At 44.6% G+C, this 23326-nt stretch overlaps 1 protein-coding gene and 1 pseudogene across 10 annotated transcripts in view; both read left to right on the plus strand.

Moving 5' to 3' along the window:
- Positions 1–23326, plus strand: part of FHOD3 (formin homology 2 domain containing 3) — a 471315-nt gene that overhangs the window by 337228 nt on the left and 110761 nt on the right. For 3 of the 10 annotated variants that reach the window (XM_059409488.1, XM_059409491.1, XM_059409490.1), the window contains exons 11-13: positions 13212–13298; positions 16260–16607; positions 21980–22087. The exons of 2 other annotated variants lie outside the window; for them this stretch is intronic. In XM_059409488.1, coding sequence (XP_059265471.1) covers positions 13212–13298; positions 16260–16607; positions 21980–22087 — 543 coding nt within the window. The remainder of the gene's footprint in view (positions 1–13211; positions 13299–16259; positions 16608–21979; positions 22088–23326) is intronic. 5 more of the 10 variants (XM_059409495.1, XM_059409496.1, XM_059409489.1 and 2 more) reach the window with 4 other exon arrangements.
- Positions 10373–10450, plus strand: LOC132024076 (U2 spliceosomal RNA; annotated as a pseudogene).

Below are 23326 nucleotides of genomic sequence, written 5' to 3' on the forward strand. Positions count from 1 at the left end.
TGATGCCCAGGCAGCCATTAGCCCAGCAGCATGGGATGGCTCTCAGGCCACTTTGTGGGCTTTGGGCATTAAGTGTGAGTGTCCGTGGATCACAAGTACAACTTCCCCTAGCCAGCTATATAGATGTTTCTGGAACTCAGGTACATGTAGGTGATGGTTGAAGTCTAGGCTTAAATGCCATAACCTGGGGAGAAAGCAAGTGAGAGGAGCAGCAACTGGGTAAAGCTGTGGAAACCAATGTGTGGTCTTGTCATCTTGTGAAGTGCTGGAACCGAGAAGCTCACTTTCTTGCCAACTCAATGAACCTTGAAATCGATTGTCTTCAAGTGTGAATATTTTTCAAGCCAGAGCGGCCCGCCTTGGTGTGATGTTTCAGGAAGAGACAGCCTTTACTGGGAGAGCCATAGTGAGCACATTTTAAAGAGAAGGAAAGGTTCTTATTTCCCATTAAATCTTTGACTTGCTCTGGGAATTTTCTTACAGCGTCCAACCTGCTCTCCCTTGTGCTGTGCAAACCCCACGTTTCCTATAAGGTGCACCTTCCCCTCCATGTTGTGAATGTTCAAAACCCTTCCTGAGAAGTTTGATTTTCCTTGGTAGTCTGTGCAGGTGAGGGCGTGGGTGGTCCTTCGGGATGTGAGCCTCTCTCTCTCTCTCTGTCTCATGCGATTCCCAGGATGCCTTTGGAAATGGAGCAGAGGCTTTCTGATGATTACTGAGTGAGCTGTTTGGATCCAGTCATGCAAGGAGGAATGTGATTACCTTTGCTTGACAAGGGTCTGCAGAGGAAGCTTGGTGGTAACTCTTCACTTATAAAGGTTGAATGAACAGGGAACTAAAACCCCAAAAATGTAGGTTGAAGAGGCCGACTCTGACCTGGTGAAAAAAGAAAGAGTGGCCAGAGGTGCAGCTGCTGAAGCATTTTGCAAAGGAGACTTTTGGAAATTGGAGGGGACAGGCCCAAAGAGAGGGAGAGAGAGAGAGACGGGGCTGATGGCATTGGTATCTCACAGCATGTGCTTACCACACTGACCATGGTCACAGAAGCTCAGATTCACATTGAAAAAAATCTTTATTTCTGAGTGAGGTTATGTGTTTGGTTCAGAAACTGACTAGAATTAACATGGACTACAGCAGTGCTTCAAATCCGTCTCATGGTGCCCTGCACTGTGTCTCCTCCTGGTGGGATGGGGCCTTCGTGGGATGAGCGAAAGGAGACTCCCTGTGCACGTGAATGCAGTGAGAAGAGACATTGATGTTCAGGAAAGAATCTGGAAGAAGGAAGGATTAAGGATTAAGGCTTCTTCCAGTCCTTACGTAGAAAAGTCTTACCCTCCCACCAACCCCGCAGAGAAATGATCACAGCAGAGGTAGCATAGCACAGTGGTGAGGAGCTTGGGTGCTAGAGCTGGACTACTCGGATTCAGATCCCGGCTTGAGTTTTAGCTGTGTGACTCCAGGGAAAATCCTTAACCACTCTGTGCCTCAGCTCCTCATCAGTGAGTGGAGTAATACTAGTACTAACCTCCGCAGCTCGTGGGAGAATTCAAGGAGTAAACCAAGTAAAGCGCTTAGCGTGAGAATGCCCCACAGAGAGTATATTAAGTAAGTAGAATTAATGAGTGAGCGCGGGCACCCACCTCCACCCCAGTGGATCCCGCTTTCCTCGGAGCAGAGGCAGAGCCCAGCCAAGAAGGAAGCCAGCCTTGCCCTTGGAGAGTGCTCTGGAGAATTCAAGGACACCGGGCACATCCGAGACAAGTATCTGCAGCCTACATCCCGTTCGATGACTGTGATAGAGCGTACTTCCAGGAGAGCTCAGGAATTCAGAGGTACTTACGCCACACTTTAGGAATACTCAACTTTGATAATCACATCGCCCCAGAGAAATAATGTCATTCCTGAGAGGTTTGGTGCCCCCACAAATGTGTGGTCCTGGTTTTATAAACATGAGATTAGAAATGGCTAGAAATGCATCCCTATAAGGAGGTGGGCAGGTCAGAGCCTGCCACATGCAGGCATCTGTCTCGTCAAGGTGTTGGACAGGACAGGGTATGAGGGGAACAGAGGGTGTGGTGACCCGTGTCAGCAGCAGGCTTCCAGGCGGAAACCAATACTGACTTACTGGCCTTGGGAAGATACTGGAAAACGTATTTTTTTTCTTTTTTTTAACCAGTGTCAAGCTTTGTAAAGTTGCCTTTGAAATCGAAAGGTAAATAATTTTGATCATGGAATGGGAGAAGGGAAGCAAAGATGAGGTACCTTGTGTTTGTAAAAAACATGGCTGGGGCTTGGGTTCACATGGATAGGTCGTGTCTGTCAGTCAGTGAGCAAACCCCTGGAAGAGGGTTTGTCCCCAGGGAAGCAAACCCCTGGGGAGCCCCAGGCCTGAGCATCTCATTTCAGAGGGACTTCACCTGGATGGACTTATCAATGTCGACATTTTATGAGCCTTGGTATTAGGCTGACTGCTTTGAGGTTGTGGCAGAAGGAAAGCAAAATCCTATTCATGCCTTCGTTATTTATCCAGCTCCTATATTCCTGTATTTGCCACATTGTTGGTTCTGAGGTACAACGGGGAACATGAGCCGTACGAAGCCTCAAACACTGAGCGTACAAACAGCGCAGCAATGAATGTGTGTAGTGGGAAGAGGGCTTTTGAGGGAAGGAAACAGGGCTGTGTGGTGGAGGGTCATAGGGATAGAAGGATACACCCTTGAGGAGAACTTGCACAAGGGCACAAAGCTACGGGCAGGGATTTCATTACACTGTTATTTAAAAGAGCGGAGAGCTGGGGAGTGGCTATCGAAGGAAAACACGGAATAGGCGTCTTATGGAATGCAACCGGCAGTTATAAGAAATGTAGCCTACCAGAAGCACTGACATTCTTGCTGTGTCAGTTGCTGTATAAAAAGATTATAGGATAACACAGGCTTCAATTTTCTTTTAAGCTGGAAATTTACCCACCTGATGTGTTGTAGCAGTGGTAATCTCTGATCAAAGGGAACTTAACTTTTATCGGTAGTCTTAAACTTTTTTGAAGGAAGGATGTATTCCTGTAATTACATATTCATTTTTAAAAGGTTCTTTAGAAAAAAGGATAGTGGGATGGCAGTGGTCCAAGATGACTCCTCAAGCAGTTGGCCTGAATTTTGAAAGACGAGACGAACTCCCTGGGCTGAGGGAATGCCACGTTCCGTGGCAAAGGGGGAGAAGGGCTTGATGCCCCCAGATAACAAAGAGGGGTCTCAAGAGATAGGGTTGTAAATCGTAGACTGGGGACACAGGTGCCATGGAGACAAGACAAGGTTGCACAGCAAACAGGTTATGTCCTGCGGGACCTTGAAAACCAGAGCATGGAGTCCAGTGGTTATTTGCTGTGTAAGATTAGCCATGCACCTCTGAGGAGATGCCTGTCTTCCTGGTGGGGATCAGATTGGAGGTGAGGAGAAGTGGACACTGGAATGCTGGGGGTGTAGCTTTTGATGCAGAACTACCTATAAACATTGGTACCTTGGACTTGGGCATTGGTTCTCAACCCTGTGGAGCACTGAAAATAACCTGAGATCAGTCTACACCTCAAAATGATGGAATACAGTTTCTAAAGGTAGGACCTGAGCATTAACATTTTAAAATCCTGTATCTCAAGGGTGAGGATCACTAAGCTGGAGGTTGCTCTAGGCCGTGGAGAACTTGAGGCCCACACTGGAGAAATAATCAGTAGTCCTCACTGCTAGATATCCCAGGCCCACCCTCTTGGAGCAGGCTGAGTCCCACAATGGGACACAATGGGGACTGTGTGACTTTGTAGGGCAGCACGTGGACTGGAGGCCTGTGTGCAGTTCCTTTGGTGATAGACCTTGTAGACAATTCTGGCCCCTTGCTGCTTTTTTTTTCTCTTCCTATTATCTCCTTTTAAAATAATTCATACTTCGTCGGCATTTTCACCAGCAGATGGCCAACGAAGTAGAAAGCAAATGCTTCCCACACAAGTCCATGTGGTTACTATTGGTAATTTGGAGGCATGACTTGAGGGGGTAGAAAATAGAAAATGAGGTTGTGGAGAAAAACCCTGGATGAAATATAAGATTTGAGGTTTATCTCCAGCTGTCAATTATCTGTACTTTATTACCATATTAAGAGTTGACTCTGGTGGGTTCACGTCTAAAGCATGTGAAAGGGCAATTAGAATTCTAGAAGCAAACTGAGTCATGAGGTAGAAAGGTATTACTACACACAGACTCTGAAACACGCCGGGTTCCTCATGGTGGTTGCATTCGATATCTGGCTCTTAAAGACACACATAGCCTGTTTCTCTGCTGTATAACTAAAGTTTTTCACTCTCTAGTATACTTCTCTTCCCATCAGTGAAAAACAGAGGTGTATAGGAGGGGCCGTTATATGAAACATTTAAAATTAAGCTTGACCAGTAAACATGGATTAGACTAGTAGTTGCAAATTCTGGAAGTGGGAGAACTTGTCTAATGCCCACACAATTTTGTGTCTTAAGCTGTCACAGAACACCAGAGCTGGAAGCTCCCATCCTCCTGTTGCACTTTATTATATGAGTACATAAGGAGGAGGCCAAGCCAGACCCAAGGCAGGGCTGTTTTCACCTCTGGAGGCCACTATCTTGAAACCTCAGCCTGAGGCTTGGCATCCCTTCCATTTCTACAAGTTCATAGAGAATTCCAGTCTCTCTTTATCCTAGTGTCACTACTTGCCTAGATCTCTAAGGGACACTTAACACAATTTACTAGAATCTGTGGCTTAGAATAAAGTTTTTTTTAAACGCAAAATCAAAGTACACACAAAGTAGTGAGATACCTCACTACTGTCTGTAGTTAATATTAGACTGATTTGCTTGGCACCTGAATTACCTTTACACCTGAATTAGCTACAACCTAGCTAATGTATCTTTTCCTATTGCTATTTATACTGTGTAGATTCAAATTCTGTTTGAATTTGAATTCAACTACTCCATGTTTTCAGCAGAAAGAATGTGTTGGACCCATTAGTATTTTCTTCTAAAACAGAGTAACAAAATAATGGCTTATGCATTAAGATTCCGGCCAGTAGTTCAGCTCTTGAATATATTCGGTATCCATGACCCATGCTTTATATTCCTTCTAAACTTTGCATGCTACAGGGACAATAAATACTTTCCTGTCTAACTTTGGGTTCTCACCATGGAAACATCAGACCAACAGCTGGGCTCAGTTAAATGTCTTTTCATTCTCTTGGCTGGCAAAAAATCTTTTAAGGGAAATTAAAAAAAAAAATTTGGACAATAAAACTATTTTTGAATGAAATCACTGCTTCATTTGTCAGATATATGTCTTAACTGATTAAGATCACTAATTAGAAGTTTTCACATCTCATCTTGGCCCTTGGCAACCTAGAAACAGTCTTGAAGTTAACAGCAAGTGTGAGTCACTGCGAAGCCAAATCCGAAGGGGTTTAAGTATTCGTTAACACTGATGCAAACGGAGCCAAGGGGATGCTTTCTCTGTCATAAATTTAACAAAACATTTCTATGAAATATTTTTTCATCTAATTTTGATGTCATGCACATTTTACAGAACTCAATGGAGCATGTAAAATGTATGCATTTTATCTAAACCTTAAGACAAAGCTTTCCTATTAATTGCCACAAATGTCATACCAATGTCAAGCGTCATACTTAGGTCAAGACGTTGAGCTCCTCAAGGTACTCCAGCAGGTCTGGGATAACTGGGACCGTGAGCAGCTTCATCCATTCTTCCAGTGTGTTGTGTATCATACTGTCTGTGCTGCGCGGGGGGAGGATTGAGAGGCACAGTGCAGGAGATCGTTGCATAGAAGGACGGTGCAGTGATGACAGAGCAATAAAACCAGTTTAGATTTTGGTCTCCTGGGGTAGGCTGGTGGTAGAAAGGACACTAGCCTGGCTATCAGGAGAGCAGGGTTCTGTCTGGCAGGTTGTGTGATCTTGCCCTCTATGGACCTCATCTTTCTTATCTCAGCATGGGGAGGTCTCTAAGCCTGTCTCAGTTCTTGCCAGGCTTTTTCTTTGACCACCCTTAGAAGGTGCTTCTGCGCTGAGTATCACGCTAGGTCCACAGTGCCAAAGGACTTCAACGGTCAGCAGCTATTTACTGGGTGTCCCTGGGCACTGGGTCTGCTGGAGAGACAGCTGGAGGAGTCACTCCAGGCAGGGAAATGTCTTTTGCGGAGAGACCTGCAGAATAAGCCAGGCTTTGGGCGGATAGATCGATAGACCGATTAAGACCGGGAGAGGGAGATTACGAAGGGATAGTGAAAGGTGAAGTCAGAGAGATGGTAGAGGGCCTTAAAGCATTAGCTGGGCAAATTGGATTAAATCCTAAGGTTTGAATAGGGCAATGTCATGTGCAAACGCCCATCTTCTCCTCTGGTCAGTTCCTCCTCAGCCTTCTGAGTTCTGCTCCAGTAGCACAACTGTGTGGAAGTCTTGCTTTCCAGACCAGTCAGTCCTCCACTCCCCAGCTGAATACTTCCTGACACAATTAGTCATATAATGTCCTGCCCCCCCACAGGCGTATAAACTCCAAGGACAGGAACCAGAGTCTTGCATAAAATAAAAGCTCAATAAGTAATTGTTGGCTAAAGGGAGAGATCACTCTTATCCCATAGTTAGACCTTTTTGCTTTTGAAAATAGTAGTCGTTGCTTATGGGAAATGTCTGTATCATCTGCTGTGACCCTAAAACTGCTCTGAGAGAAACCTGTTTTAAAAATCCCAGGGGAACAGTGTTGGATCAATCATAATCCTTGGTTTATGGGTATCATCATTGTGGGTCCTTGTGTGGCCCCCTCATTTGTTTTTATATAAAATTTACCTATTGGTATAAAAAAAATCAATGAGAATATGGTATTGCTAAAAAACAAAAAACAGAGAATTTCCCCTTACACTTAGCCATGTGCTTCCATGTTTCTCATCTCTGTGCCTGGATAACCAACATTCTCGAATATGTTTTATTGTTATCCTTATGGGTTTGTTGTTTTATGATGTTATCAAACACATTTGTCTAACTAAACCCATTATGCAGTTTTGTGGTTTTGAGCTTTTAGAAAGTGTATCCTATGGTATGGTCCTTCTTACATGTCCTTCCTCCACGTTAGATGTATCTAACGTTCATCCGTATCGTCACGTGAAGCTGACCGCCATCTATTTTTCACCACTTGGACTCTACCTTGATCTGTTTATCATTTTTCTTGTTGGTGAGCGTTTGCTGAGTGTTTGGGTTGTTTCCATTCCTTGGCAATAACCAGCAGTGCTGCTGAGAATATTTTTAGACTCCTATCTTGGTGCATGAGTGTTTTGGTATCTCTAGGGAGGGTTTCTCAATCTTGGCACCGCTGACATTTTGGATCGAATTCTTCTTTGTTGTCCTGCACGTTGCAGGATGTTTAGCGGCATCCTTGACCTCTACCTGCTAGGTGATGACAGCACCCCTTCCACAGCTGTGACAACTCAAAGTATCTCCATTGACAAATGTCTCTTGCGGGGACTGAATCACCCCAGTTCAGAACCACTGCTCTGGGGTATAGAGATGCCATCTAGCAATGGCGTTGCTGGGTTACGATACGGGTGTTTGACTTCCCACGATAGCCTCAGTTACTTTGCCCAAGTGATCATAGCGGTTCACACTCCTGTCAGCAATACGTGGGTCAGATGACCTACATTCCCTTCCGCTCTTGCTGTCACCAGACTTCTTAATCTTTCCAAGCAGAGATAAGATGGTATCTCATTGTGGTCTTGATTTATATTTCCTGATCGATAGGTTAAAATATCTCTTCCTAGATATTTATTGGCCACGATCATGTATTTTTCCCAATTTTATTGTTGTGTTTTTATTTTTAAAATATGTCTTTGTAGGTTTTGATATGAGTATGTCTATTAGATGTACTGAAATGCCTTCTTTGAATTCATTGCTTGACTTTTCCTCATCCGTAGTATTTTGGTCTTAGAATATATTTTAAATTTTTTTTGTACTTTTCAAATGTTCAGAAACGTTCATTTTCCTTTTTGTCTTGAGAAGCCTAAGAAATGTGACATCAGGCTGAGATCCAAATTGGGAAAGTAAAGTTGGCTTTGAAGGAAGCTACGCCCTGCCGACTTGGTCAGACTGTGGGCCTCTGGGTCTCTTTTCTAATGTGGAGAGGGTGGCCTCCAGTCTGAGATCGCCTGTGGTATAAAAAGGAAAATGCCTCTTGGGCTCAGAGTAGACTTCTGCAGTGGAGTAACTCTTTTATCATTATAAATAAATAAATAAATAAATAACCAACCCTCTTGATATTTGATAGACAAAGATCAGAGACCCAGAATTCTTTCTGCATGAATGTAGACAAAAACAAGTTCTACTTGTTTTTAAGAGAAAATTCAGCTAGAGGAAAATCAAAATTGTCTGAACTAATTCTTCATCCTAAATCTTATCAACGTCAAAGATTCTGGTTGACTAATTCATCATGGGCTGAAACTAACATCAAGCATCAAAAGAGTACTTCTTTCTCCATCTACACCAAGAGAGTACTTCTTTCTCCATCTATTTGGATTATAGGGCAAGGCCAGTACCTTGACTATAGAGTGCCCTGGAAGTGGGCCCTCCAAGTAGGTCATTGTGCTGCCTGCCATCAGTCCTGCCCTACCTCTCATGAGAGTAAACTATGTAGATGTTGTGCTCAAAGAGGATAGAATTGGGAATGTAGGTCAGGATAGTGATCTCCAGACGTCTGTGGGGCAACTACGCAGAAGAGAGGGGGATCAGAAAGAGTGTACAAAGCAGAATTAGAGGTGGAAGCGTGTTGCTGTCTGTCAATGGTGTAGAATGCTTTACAGACTACTGTGTTCTCTTTCTGGGGGCTTCAAGCAGAGTTCTGAGAGCCCCTCGGTGCAAAATGTTAGAGATTCCCTGATAGGGCCCAAAAGGCAGTGGTGATGTTGTTGATGATGCTGAGAGCTAAAACAAACTGATTTGTCTGCCCTATGCCAAGCCTTTCCCCAGTGCTTTTACATAGGAATGCAACCCTCCCACAAGGTGTAGCTTGTTGCTACCCCATGCAGGGCGAGGACCACAGGACCTAAAGGCACACTAAGTGGCGGAACTGCGGTATAACCCAGGCAGCCTGGCTCTGAGCGTCTCCAACTCTAGCAGACTTCGCTTCTGGTGCATTTACCTCCTGGGGGAGCAAGTAAAATCAAGGCACTTTGGAGGGAGGGATTCAGTGTTTTAAAGAAGAAACACCCATTTGTTGTCAGGGTAGAGGGCGTTCTCGGTAGACTAGAAGTAATGGCATCCGTAAATTCCAACTGCAGCCGAGTGAAGGTGGTGGCATCAGGCTGCAGGCCGAGGGAACAGTTTTTATCCGGGCTGCTGCTGGAGCAGGCGGGAGAAAAAAAGAGTAAGGCTGATAAGGGGTGATGTGTGAGTGAAAGCTGTCCTGGGCCCAGAAGGACAGACGAGGTGTGTGGGTTTACGTCTGGTGGCGTTACAGGAGGAACGTGGCCCTCAGCGATCCACTGGCCTCCTTGTTTGTGACACAGGAACCTTCCCTCCAGGTCTGGGGCGTGGAATCATTGGGTTTTGCCAATGCTTTTCTCTTTCAACTTTTTCAGATTCCATCCGTTCTTCCTTAGTTCTACAGTTGTAACCCTCGCTCTCCTAAGTAATTCTTTATGAGGCTTGCATGACTCTGACTCCAAAACCTGACCCATACATTATAAGAAAGAGAATTTACAGATCAATTTTTGCAGATGTAGGTGAAAATTTTATGAAAAAATATTAACAAATAGAACCCAGCTGTATATAAAAGGAATAATATGACAAAGTAGTGTTTTTTTTTTTTTCCTGGCATACAAGTTTGGTTTAATATTTTAAAAAAGTAGTCTCTGTAATTCACTGTTAATGGGAAAAAGGGGAAATCATTGGATTATCTTTTTAAATGGAAAAAACACATTTGACAGAATGTAATATTCATTTATGATAAAAATTCTTGGAAAATAAGGACACTTTAATCTTATAAAAAATGTCTACACAAAACTATGGCAAACCTCATACATTCCTCTGATATTTGGAAAAATAAAGGAATACTTAAATTCATCACTTCAATTTAATCTCATTGGAGTTCATAGCCAGAGTAATAAGGCAAGAAAGATATGAGAATTTGAAAGCAATAACCACAACTGTCATTACTTACAGATGATATGATTGTTTACATAGGAAGTCTAAAAGAATCTACATAAGATATATTACAGTCAATAAATATGGAAAGGTTGCTAGATACAAGGTAAATTGTTTTTAAAAAGTCATATCAACAAATAGAAAAATGAAGTTTAGAAATTGATAAATGATATCGCTTCTTGGCCTTTTGGCTAAGATCAAGTGTAGAAATTGATAAATGATAAAAATTTATACCTAGAAATACATTTAACAAAAGGTATGTAAGATTTCTACTGAAAAATTACCACACCATTAAGAGAGAGTAAAGATGGTTGCAATAAAATTAGATCTAAATAAAGACTATACCAGGCCATGGTTTGAAAGACTCAATATATAGATGTCAGTTCTGCAAATTTGTACATAAATTTAATATAATCCCAAGCAGTAGCCCAGCAGGGTTTTATGGAAACTGACAGCCTGATTCAAAATTCTAGTAGAAATGAGAAGAACCTTCATTTATTAGAAAAACCATGAAATGAATCCAAAGGCAACCCAGAGAGTGAAAAGATTCTTGCAACACATTAAGTTCTTAATCTCTTTTTTTTTTTTTAAAGATTTTTATTTATTTACTTGACAGACCGAGATCACAAGTAGGCAGAGAGGCAGGCAGAGATAGAGGAGGAAGCAGGCTCCCCGCAGAGCAGAGAGCCCAATGTGGGGCTCGATCCCAGGACCCTGGGATCATGACCTGAGCCGAAGGCAGGGGCTTTAACCCACTGAGCCACCCAGGTGCCCCTTAATCTCTTTTTTTAAAAGATTTTATTTATTTGACAGGGAGAGACACAGCAAGAGAGGGAGCACAAGCAGTGGGAGAGAGGGAGAAGCAGGTTTCCCCATGAGCAGGCAACCCGATGTGGGGCTCGATCCCAGGACCCTGGGATCATGACCTGAGCCCAAGGCAGATGCTTAACTGAATGAACCACCCAGGGGACCCCCAAGTTCTTAATCTTAAAGAAGTCCTATTTCCCTCTCTCTTGGTTTTTTTTTTTTTTTTTTGATAGTCAGTGCCCTTTGTGTCCTGTTTCAAATTTTTTTTGCCTACACCAAGGTCTTAATGGTATCCTCTTACATATCCCTCTAAAAGCTACACACAGATTAGATGACTAAAATGAAATAGACAGAACCTGCCAAATTTTGGCCAGGATGTGAGACAGCCAGGATGCATATATACTACTAATGGGGATATGCATTTTAAAAAATTGTTTAACATGCTCTAACAAAGATGAACCCAAGCATAAATGATGCAGAAATGCCATTCCTGTATACATACTGCCTAGTAATATAAACATACAGTCAATGAAAGACATATACTGCTATGTTCGTAATAGCCCTATTCAAAATAACCTCAAACTGAAAAGTGCCCAGTTATCAACAGTAGAATGGGTGATAACTAAATTGTGGTCTAGTCATACAAGGGAGTATTATATAAAAAGGAGCAAGAATGATCTTCAGTGTCACATAACGACATAGATGAATCCCACAAATGTTATGTTGAACAAAAGAAGCTGGACATGAGTCCTTCTAGCCAGAAGGAAAACCCGCCAGGCTAATCTCTGCTGTTTGAAGTGAGGTAGGGAAGGGAAGCAATTGGAAGGGAGCATTGAGGGAGTCCTGGTTATGGGGATGTGTTTCTTTTGTGAAACGTCAGTGATTTGTTTACTATACTGAATGTACTTGATACTTCAGTAAGAAGAGAAAGCACACGGGAAGGACAGCGAGAGCAAAGAGTTAAAGATCTTGGCAAAATGCTGCCTGGGGAAGGGGGGGTAGGGTGGCTTCGTGAGGACTGAAGGCATGAAAGCACTAGCCACGTTGAGAAGGTAGAGGAGGGACACAAGGAGATGGCAGTGGAGCCCTGGAGGGGGCAGGGGAATGAGAGATGGAGGTGAGTGAGAGTTTGGGGTCAGGGTGCGGTAGGAAGTTGAGATGTACGTTTTCCAAGGTGGACTGGTTCTGTATGATGGTGACGTCCAGAGTATGAGGGCCGATGTGAGAAAAGGTGAGCATCACCGAAGTTAAGAACACAAGGGACGGAGAAATCCGCAGGGCCTGGGGTAGAGGTTCTGTGTGGAGAGTGACGTGAGTCAGTGTGGACCAGGCTCAGAGCCCAGAGGAGGTTGTAATGATTCGGTTATCAAAGTCTGTACTCCTGTAGCTTCAAGGACAAAACCCTGATTAAACTGTCTTAAGCGCCAGTTTGAATTTATTATCTTCCGTTAGTGAACAGCGAGGGTAGAGCTTCGGAAGTACTGGGTCCGAGTGTTAAAACTGTCACGGGGTGGCTACCTGCAACGCCCGACCCCCCACCTCTGCTGTCCTTGGGTCGGCTTTGGTGACAGGCAGACGTCCACGACTCACAGCTACACACTTTGGGGGCCCGTATGGTTATATGTCCCGGGAGGCACCAGGAGAAATCTCAGGGGTGACATCACTGACCCCATCAGGACCCTGTGCCCACCCTTGAGGTGGCAGCGGATCAGCCCCTGCACCACGTGTCCTGGGGGCCAGGGAGTAGAAGGTAAAAACCATGTCCCCTGTGGAGGTAAGTGCCAGATCGGCCTGACCCTCCGTGGTTTCTAGCCCAGAGGGGTGTGGTGAAGTGAGGACTCTGGCTTTCTGCAGGAGCTGGGGCAGGGCCGAGAACACTCACCACTGGATTCTGTGCGGAGGAGGGGCCTGCCCGAGGCCTTGTGGTGGGGGAGGGCTGCAGGGCGGGGAGGGGGGGGTGCGGGGTGCTTCCAGCCAACCGGACAGAGAAGCTTGGCCCGTGCTGGCTTATTGGATCTCTACCCACACTCAGATTTCCTCATCTCTGAACTGTCTCCTCTCTCCTGACAGACTGAGTGCGTTCTTTTCATTTCGGCCGGCTGCAGTGTTTTGTTTACGGTTTTGCTCTGTCTTCTGTTTGTAACGCTTCTCTCGCTTTTCCATCTCGCGTCTCTGCGTTTCTCCGTTCCTGCCCTTGTCTCAGGGAAGAGGAGGAGGAAGAGGAGCCAGTCACGGAGCCCAATTCAGAGGAGGAGAGAGAGGAGGACGCCCCCTGTCAGGGCAAGGACAGGTACCGAGCCGGGACCCTCCCAGGCTCCCACTAACAGCCTGAGGGCCCTTCCTGGTAGAGCGTTTGCAGCCACCTTTCAGAAATCTCCCTTCCTCACTGGCTCCCACTGCCAATCCTCACCCTGAACACAGAGCCACAGAGTGCCTAGGTGTGTAGAAATAACTGAGCACGTGTTCGTTAGAGGGCTGCACTTTCCCTTCTTGACCTTGCTTTGCGGGAAAAATCACAAATCACGTAGCTGGTTTTCTCCCTGCTGTTCCCTCCCTCATTAGTGTTTGCTTAGATGGACACCAACCGGAAGGAGGTTCACGTCTGCTCGGAGAATGTTACTAACCCTTTCAGCAGTGTAGGAAGGATAATTCCATGTGTCCCCTTCCTCCTGTAGATTCTACCAATATAATAGTGGCTAAAGAGTGTGGACAACGACTGTGTTATTGATGCGGGATTGTTTTTGATCCAAGTGGACAGGACTGCTTTTCACCCCATGCAGCCCAGAAGAATTTCCCATGATTTGTTTTCACTCTGAGAATAAGTACTCTCATTCTACAGGTTTTCGAGGGAGTTTACTGTCCTCTGCTCATACCTTCCAAGGATGCCTTCTTTCTTTGTTTTTCTTTTTCTTTTTTTTTTAAAGATTTTATTTATTTGACAGACAGAGATCACAAGTAGGCAGAGGGGTAGGCAGAGAGAGAGAGGAGGAAGCAGGCTCCCCGCCGAGCAGAGAGCCCGATGTGGGGCTTTATCCCAGGACCTGGAGATCATGACCTGAGCTGAAGGCAGAGGCTTAACCCATTGAGCCACCCAGGTGCCCCGAGGATGCCTTCTTTCTGCCTTCAGGCAATGTTAACAGATACAGGCATCCTGCAGATATTTTTAATTTTATAGGTATTTTTGCAGATTGATGTGTTTATAAAAAAGAAAAAGTGATTTCATTTTCTAAAATTCAAAAATAATTCTAAAGTTGATTTTTTTTTTTTGTTTAACTGATTACCACTGCAAATTGACAATTTTACTGTTTTTTCCATAAATGAGCAAGATCAAAGAAATTTTGGATAAATTAGGGTGAAACCTCTTTCTTGTAAACTTCAAAATCAATGGAATTTTTTGCTGCTCAGCCTCTTTCTCCAAGCCGCCAGTGCACAAAAAAGGGGTCCGTTTGATACACTGAGATGCCCGCCATTCCCAAGAGCCATGGGATCCTCTCTGATCAGACAAACTAGTGATTTGTTTCCTTGCTTTGGAAATGGCTGGGGAGAAGCCAGCAGGGCGCTGGTGTGGAGAGAGAAAAAGAATGACCTGGTCACAAAGAGTGAGCCACCCTTGTCCAAATGCCGGGGGAGAAGGGTGATCATTAGCCAGAGCCCCTCACCAATGGGGAGCTGCCATGCCTGGGGGTAATGATACCCAAGGGTGCTCTAGGGAGGAAGGAAGCTTGGTTGATAGTCCCACCATAGGTTGAAAACCAGCCACAGGAGATCCTGTAGACCCTCAGTGAATCCACTGGTCTGGCTCTCTATGAGCTTACATGTGCGTGGTCTGTCCCGCCCACACAAACCCATCTGCCCTCAGCTACTCTCGTGGTACAGCCCCTCCGACCCGATGGAAGAGTCTGGCCAGAGAGAGCAACCTTCAAAGCATCCCTCTTGACCTTGTGCTCTCTTTACATGGGGCTGGAACTTCCACAGGTAAATGGTGGTTTATTGCTCTAAGGTCTTTTTTCTATAAGACCTGATCCTGGAGGCATCCTTGATCAAACTAGAGTTAGGCTTTCCAGCTTTAGGAAATAAAGTGGAAATGGTAAACACTGGGCCTGGATCTCCACAGTGGCTAAGGAACTCATTAACCTTGACCTGGATGTATTTATTTCTTGGCATAATCCAATCAGACCTCCAAGTGGCGAGAAAGATGCTCCTTACTTCTGTTGGGTTAGTGTCTCGCCCTGCGTGTTCTGCCTGCTGGCTGCTGTTTTGTGTGTGCATGCTATGTGTCCTGGGCCTTCGCTGAGCACTGAGACGAGGTCTCCTGCCATCCCCCGGCCCCCTCATCCAGCCAGGGGAATGGCTGTGTCCCTGCCCTTCTACACACAGGGACCTCTGAATTTGAGGTAGAAAAGAAAATGGGTCTCGTCCCATTCCCGAATAAGCATGGCTGGGAGTCAGGTTCTCCAGGAGAATGACCATGGTCTTGAAAAATGCAGAGTTTAACAGATTCTCTGTGTACCTCCAAAGATCTCAGTGGTCCAAATGCAGTTCTGTGAAGATGGAAAAGTTTTACAATTGTGGCAGAACTGGGCGCCCTCCAGGAGTCCAGATGTCTAGGGCTTAGTCATAGAGGTGGGCTGTGGGGCAAGTGTGAGGTGGGTAAAACTTGACTTGCGTGCACCAGTCCCTCTTTTCTGGCTGTTGGCATTCCTTGCTGGCATCTCTTCTCCTTTGTCCTTTTCTGTGCATGCTTTTGAGGAAGCACCTGAAAGCAGGAGCCTAAAGGACGAGGCTTGGCAGATACTTCTTCCTCCAGGCTGGGCTTTTTAGGAGGAGGACCGAACTTCAGTTGGACCAAGAGAAAGAAATGAAGTTCAAATCGTGGAAATTCACATGCCAGTACAGTCAGTGGGGAGAGCCTGGGGAGACTGGGGAGATACTGAAGAGGAGCCTTAGGGGCTCCATGAAATCCCCACACACAAGCCTGTGAAGGCCTGGAGGCCAGACTGGTTTGCAGGGGTGGGTCCTTGCGTTCGTCCACTTCTGGGAAGTCTTGCTTCCCAGATTGACAGGCCCAGGGTGCCGGGATTGTGGGGCAAACTGAAGCTTCTGGTGGTGGGCTTCCTTGCTGCAGCTCAAGACACAGCTGGATTCTGGAGTGAAGCGCCTGTAATGGTAGTGGGGTTCCTGCGTCTTATTCACTTTCCTAACCTTTGCTTCCCTTTCCTTCCCCCCGCTTCCTTCCTCCCTGCTGGGGCAGCAGAGAGGCCAGACCTGCCTCGGAGCAGACCCCCGCCGGCGAGGATGCTGCACCCGAGAGCTCAGCCCTCTCCAGGGCCACCTCGCAGGGAAAGCGGCTTCCTGCCAGCCCTGCGGTGGGGAGTCCCTCGCGCAGCGGGTCCTCCGGGCCTGCCCTCCTGTCACCGCCCCTGACCCCTGCCTCCGCCTCCTGGCCCTCGTCTACGGCACCTGGTCCCCTGAAGGCATCACCGACCATAGAAAAGCTGCCCTATGTGCCCCACAGCCCTTTCCACCTCTTCTCCTATGACTTTGAGGATTCACCCTTGTCCGCCAAGGAGAAGGAGGCCGGGGCGCAGAAGGAAAGCAGGTAGATCCCGCCTCCTGGAGGCCTGTGTGAGCTTCACCCTGGGAGGGCCGCAGAGCACGTTGCCTGAACCTTCCCACTTGCCTTCAGCTGTGTTTGTGTGGCTTCCAGTCCAACCAGAGGGCAGCTGTGATGTCAACTAACTCCCTAACCACTAACTAACTACCAGGGTTCAGGCAAGAGCAGAAAATTGTCATTCGTTTGAATCAAAGAGCTCTTCTATTACACAATTACTAAAAATGGATTTTTAAGCATCAGGTTTTTAAAAATATGCATGGTCTGACAAAATTGATACATTTTGCCCCTACCTGTGTGGGCCTTGTTTGACCTGCGGAGCGTAGCACGAAGGGTTCCGCCCTCTTTTCATGCGGTGTTTTGAGTGGGATTTTCCTTCCTTTAATAGTCCCTCTGATTCCCCCCATTTGAGCACGTATTCCGCGTCTGAACCCTACAACTTCCGGTCTTTCTCTAATAGGTGGGTGTCTTTATTTTCTCTCCCTTTTCTAGAGCTTTCTGGTTTGATTCTAATGTATGTGGGTTTCTTTCAAGGATCTCCCCGTGAGATGGCAAGGAATTGTGGTTTGAATCCCTTCACAGGCATTGATGCAATTACATTATTAAGTATGAGCGCTCTGATGATTCTTGTAAAAATTGGAGAGAGGAGCAGAGGGAGGGAGGTGTGCAAGTCAGAACTGCACGAGAACATTTTGGCAGCTGCTCGTCACGTGCCTGTGTGCCTGCCCTTCACAGTTGCCTGGCTTAGGAGTTCTCTGCAGGGTGGGGAAAGGGGGGCAGAGGATTTGAATATTTTGAGCCATCAATTGTCTAAAATCAATGATTGATGATACTGATGGCTTCTCTCTTAGAGTGATAATCATTGGTAATACTGACCTATTTATTATGAACCAGGCCTATACTTCCCATGAAATTAGCATCTTAAAGAGTTAATGCTGAGAGGTAGTTTCTGTTACCAGTCCTTATTTACAATGAGGAAACTAAGGCAGGGACAGCCAGGGAAGTGGGGAGTGGTTTCTACCCCAAGCGCTGTACTCCAGGTTTTGGTCCTAACTTGTACATTGCATAGTTCTCTTTTAGAGAGTCTCTCTCCTTCTTGGGCTCATCTGTGCAGCAGCTCCAAATACCAGGCCTGAACCTTGATCCCTCCCCACCAGGGGTTCTCGAGGAAAGTCCTTGTCAACAAAGTGCTTTTGCCCGAGCCTGCATTTGGGGGACCCTCGATCTGGGGGCTGAGCAAGAAGTTATGCCTTGTTTTGAATGAAGGCTTGTGGGACCCAGACTTGAAGAACAGCTCCTTCACACCACAAATAGGACCAGTTGCAACAGGTGTTGGATACTCTATCTAATAAATATAATTAATTTAGAAGTGTGACCATCAACCCTTTTGCTTACATACAAACTAAGAATATTTTGAAACTTCACTCAAGGTTTCTTGTTTTGTTTTATTTAATTAAAGATTTATTTATTTAGAGACAGAGAGCATGCACACACGGTGGGGGAGGGGCAGAGGGCAAGAATCCCAAGCAGACTCCTCTCTGAGTGCGGGCCCTACACAGGGCTTGATCCTATGACCCATGAGATCATGATCTGAGCCAAAACCAAGAGTCAGATATTCACCAACTGAGCCATCCAGGTGCCACATACTTCTCTCAAAGTTTTAAATAGCCTGCCTGTAGTTTTTTGTTAGGAGTTTAAACTGTTGAGAAAGATATAATTTGTCTATTGTCTATGTGCTTTAAATTCCTTTTTGTCAAAACCTTGGGGTTTCCGATTTAAATGATTAAATTCTGGGAAACACCTGCATATGCCTCATTGGCAAAGCCTGTCCTCAGATGAATGAGGCTGAGTTTCTGTCAGAAAAAGTATGACTTCACATTTCAATTCCGATACATGCATGTCCCTGTGACGACCATCGCACTTCTAGAATTGAGAAACAAAAATGGACAGACTGTGAGTTATTTGGATAATTGTTCAGGTATTTTGAAAAAAAAAAAAAAAAAGCATTATGCTTGTTTTATTACCTTCATGTCATTTCAGCACAATTCCCAGGTAGGTGGGCAGGTAGATAGAGGTGGTGTGTGAGGCCTGGCTCTGAGGTTGCTCCTGAATAAACTAGGGCCTTCTCCTTCCTCAGTATATCTTAAGGGTTTCCCTCAAGAGGGAGACTTTCCCACACTGTGCCTTCGCCTGGTATCCTGGAGGTTTTGCCGCTCAAAACACTGCCCCATGCTGGTTGGCCTGGGTAAGGGTGTTGCTTTTTCCCCTAAAAGCAGAAGGCAGTTGTGAAGGGGAGGCAGGAGAGGAGAACTTGGAGACCCTAGGAGTGGCCACAAGTGGACCCATTTTAGGAAAAGAGCAGATACAAAACTCGTGGCTCTGAGCTCCCCTACTCTTGTTTGCAGGGTGGCATGGTATGCCTGCTGGAGTGTGTGAGCTCCACTTTGAGCACCTTACACTACAGCTTCTCTAGCAGTCTCTTCTAGGTCTCAAACTGTGGGCTTGCTAGATCTCTCACTTGATTTTTCTGGAACATCTCCAACACAGCTCTTAGGTCCTCCAAGAACAGTATTTCTGTGCAAGTTAAGAAATGTACCTTTGACTGGAATAAAAATAACTTGGTAATCTTGTGTTCCCCAGTAGGGTGCTGTTAGCCTGTGAGGGTGACTCTGGGCTTCCTGGTGATGGTCTCACAGGCTCTGATGGAGCTTTCCTGGGTCCAGGTCCCTCCCATTTGGTCGTTGCCTCTGCTTCTAGTCCTGGGGGATGGGAGTATGAGAAATACGTACGTTGCTGGAATGAACGTACACATAAATTAAGAAAAACAGCTTCTTGTTTGTGCATAAGGATTGCCTTATATTTAACCGATAAATTTTTATAATTTTTAATCTTTTGTCTGACAGGAATCTGAATGCCGTATAAATATTGTTTGTACCTATTAATTTTCTGACATTCACTCACTGTGGTTTTCATGGAGTCTGTACGGCCCAGTGGTGGACTGCCACTGAACCGGTTCTAGTAGATACCAACCAGGTAGTCCTCGTAAAGGGCCAGAGGAGAAAAGTACAGTGAATTGAGTGAGTTGTATGATCCAGTTTGTTGGGCTGAAAATGAGAAGCAAAACTGAACAGACTGGGAGGTATTCCAATTTTAATTGCTCAGCCATTAAAAAAACCAAAGCAGGGGGAATATGCATTATGCTTGTTTTTATTTCCATCAGGTCATTTAAACTCCATTTTAGGAAAGTAATCCTGTTAAAACAATCTCCAAGATGTCCCCTTTTGGTGGGAAGGGGATGGTTTTAGATGCTTGTGTAGAGTAACAGGCTGAGTGCCCAGGCGGCTGGGGGATGCCGGGCCGCAGCCTGATGTCTCAGAGCTTCTGACCGCGGCCACCTTCCCTGCCCACGTCACAGTGCTCTCTGCCCCCGTATCTGCCTCTTCTTCGCTCCTGAGCTTTTTTTCTCCTTTCTCTGCTGCCTTCTTTCTTTGTATGTTCTTCTCATCCTTTGCCTTTTGCCTTCTCCGTGCCCTGTGGTTTGGGAGCACTCTCGAAAAGTCAAACCAACCCTCACATGGAGAAGCAGTTAACCTATTAGACACATAGAGGGTTGGGTTTTTCAAGAGAAAAGAAAAGGAATGCCCAGAAGCCACGTCCTATGAAGGTGATGTGTTCATTGAGGAGGACGGTGTGGGGTAAGATTGTGTGAGCTGAGCCTTCTTCTGCCCTGTGGCGAGTCTCAGTCCTAAGCACGGCCTGACACGTGATCCCAAATATACATGAAGAGCGGTAGCTAAGCACACCAGACTTAGCAGCACAGGATAGATGTGGGGTAATATAAATATTTTGCTTCCCATTAAAGCATAAAATATATGTCTATATTCCACTTTTTAAAATAGATGGCCTATTTTTAATTTTTTTCTATACATAGCTTTTGATTTGGAGAATATTTTTATACAGTTGTAATCTAACTTGGTATAAATAATATATTCTGATGTTTTACTTGAGCATGCATATAAACATTTCTTGTCCTATCACATACAGAATTGGCAGTCATTTTAATGGTTGCATAATATTCCATCGATAAATAACAGATCACACTTTTCCACCATTCTTGCGTTGTTACCTATTTTGGTAATTTCTACCTTTTCTACCATGATCTTAATAATTTTCCAGTGACTATCACCATGCATGACATTTTCCGTATGCAATTAACCATAATTATGTTGGCTTCCCAAAAGTAGGCTTAATTCTGTGAAAAGATATCCACATTTGAAGTTAAGTTGCTTCCTAGAATGATTTGTGCTAATTTCTGCTGATGGAAGCTTGAACTGGTTTCACTGGGTGTAGGAAGCTCTTTGTATTTTTGTACACTTATAGTGACCCATGGGGTCCCATATACCCAAGTACAGTGTCCCCAACCAGTTTAGGTAAAGGAGTCAGCCCTGCCTTGTGGCTGAGCAGATTGAGAGGAAGAGCTCATTGAATCTCATTATTTGTAACTAATCATGAGTGTCTGCTCCCCAACCCTTTATTCCCCACCACAAGGGCTTCAGGTTATGATATGTTTTCTGGGAACACACTGAGGGATAATAGCTAAACACAAACTGCTAAAAAGGACAGCTATTCTAAAAAAAGAGAAGGAAAATTCTAGAATTTTACAAATCCTGAAACTTGTCAGAGATGACTGGGAAATGATAAAGGCTCATTTAAACCCGATGGCTGTACTCTTGGTTTAAAAATATATATATATATATATATATATATATATATATGCTGAAAATATAAATATATGTACCTCTGGTCAGCAGGCCAGTCCTGAAGGTCTGAGAACATTTTCTCCTTGGTCATCGAGCATGTGACAAGATGACATCTAATGAAGGGCATTGACTGGGAAATACCTAAGGCAGAATATTTACTATGATGTTTGTTTAGCTCATCATGTGGTATTTTCTATAGATCTTTAATGGATTTAACACTAGTTATACCACCATGGGAAGCATGAAGAATCTTCATATTTTCAAATGAAAATAATTTGGATTCTTTGTTAGCAAAAAATATTAACATACATTTAAGAAGGAAATATGAAGGTTTTATTTAAACCTTTTGTCATATATCCTGCTGCCTCAATGTTGGCCTTTGGGAAACCTCTCTAAATGAGAAGTAATCAAAACAAAGCAGTTAGTAAGTCAGTCAAAGCAGTTAGTAAGTTAGAATAATCACTAATGGGATTAGCATTTCTAAGCCTGATTTTCTTGCAAAAATTAAGATAGTTTGCTAAATGTTATTCATTTACTGACTTGTACTCATTTCTCTGTCTTTCCACACTCCTCCCCACCTTAAACTTCTGCACTGTTTAGATACAACAGCCTTGGCAACACCTCTTATCACTCAAGACCTTCTGGATCTGCTGTGCCTGCCACTCCCACATCATCTCTCTCAAATCCACCAGAGGCCAGGCCAGAAAGGTAGGTTTTGTAAGAAGCATGCAGATCACGTCACTGTCCTCCAGTGAAGGAAATCAGTTTAAGAGTAACTAAAGGAAAAGTATAAATAAAAAGCATAATCTGAGATGTTTTCCTTTACATAATGTAGTCCAGAGGCAAGAATATCTTCTCTTTCCACTATCTACAAAGTAAATATTTTATTAGAGGTGATATTTGTTACTGTTGTCTCATCTCCCTACAAACTTCCCATAGAAAGTATAAAAATTTGTTTCCCAAGTACGTAAATGTGAATGCTTTGATTGACCTGTGAAAAACCATTCTAGGTTTTGTGTAAGGTCTGCATTTTGTCCTATCAACATCAGTTTTTACCTTGCAATGATTAACTCCATATAAATCAGGAGGTAGTAGGCCCATTAAGGTCAATGCCTTAATGTAATTAGTCCAGGACCTACCAGAAGAGAAAAGAATTGCACGGGTCCATGGAAGGAATGTAACTTGGCAAGAGTATTAGACCACTAGAAATTAACTAATTATTACTTCTGGAAGCGAGTGATTGCATAAGGATGTGTTTACAAGGAAAAGGTAAGACCTGTAATTTTAGAACAATTAAAAACAGTTACCCTTATATGGTAAGAGTGCTGAGTTAGAGAAGACTGGCTAGGGTTACAACATACTCACTGAGAAGTTATTTAATACCTGAGGGTGAAATGCCACTTATGCCAACTCTTACCTTAGAGGGTGGTTTTGATGAGCCAATGAAAAGGTACCCATGAAAGCACTGTGTGAACCCCACTATGTGGGTCAGTGGGAAGTGACAATATGTTTTAAGATAGAACATCCGTGTCTCATGATCAGAAATCTAGACAGGAGCGATTCAGAGTTTGCCTCAAATCATGAATTAAAACAAACTCGACCTGTATTCCATACTCTGATTGTCTTCTGTGTATTCTGAAGTACGTTTTGTTGAGTGTGGCTGGTGGTTAGAGGTTTGGTTGGGATGGATAGCAGACAAGACCTTACAGTCCCAGGGAGAGGGGGCTGTCCAGTAGGCTTTATCTCACCACCCATCACATTATTTTCCAAGGTGGCACCTAAGCACCTTGTTGTCAAAATCTCAGGTTCCACAGCCCAGCATGGCCCTGGGCTGGGCATATTTGGGCTTAGTTAGGTCTTGACAATAAGATACCAAGTTGGTTACCTTGAAGACCCTGTCCTACACCCTAGGGTACCTCTTCTCAGGATCAGCTGAGATAACTTCTG

Source organism: Mustela nigripes, chromosome 8, assembly GCF_022355385.1.
Source record: "Mustela nigripes isolate SB6536 chromosome 8, MUSNIG.SB6536, whole genome shotgun sequence".
NCBI classification, from domain to species: domain Eukaryota; kingdom Metazoa; phylum Chordata; class Mammalia; order Carnivora; family Mustelidae; genus Mustela; species Mustela nigripes.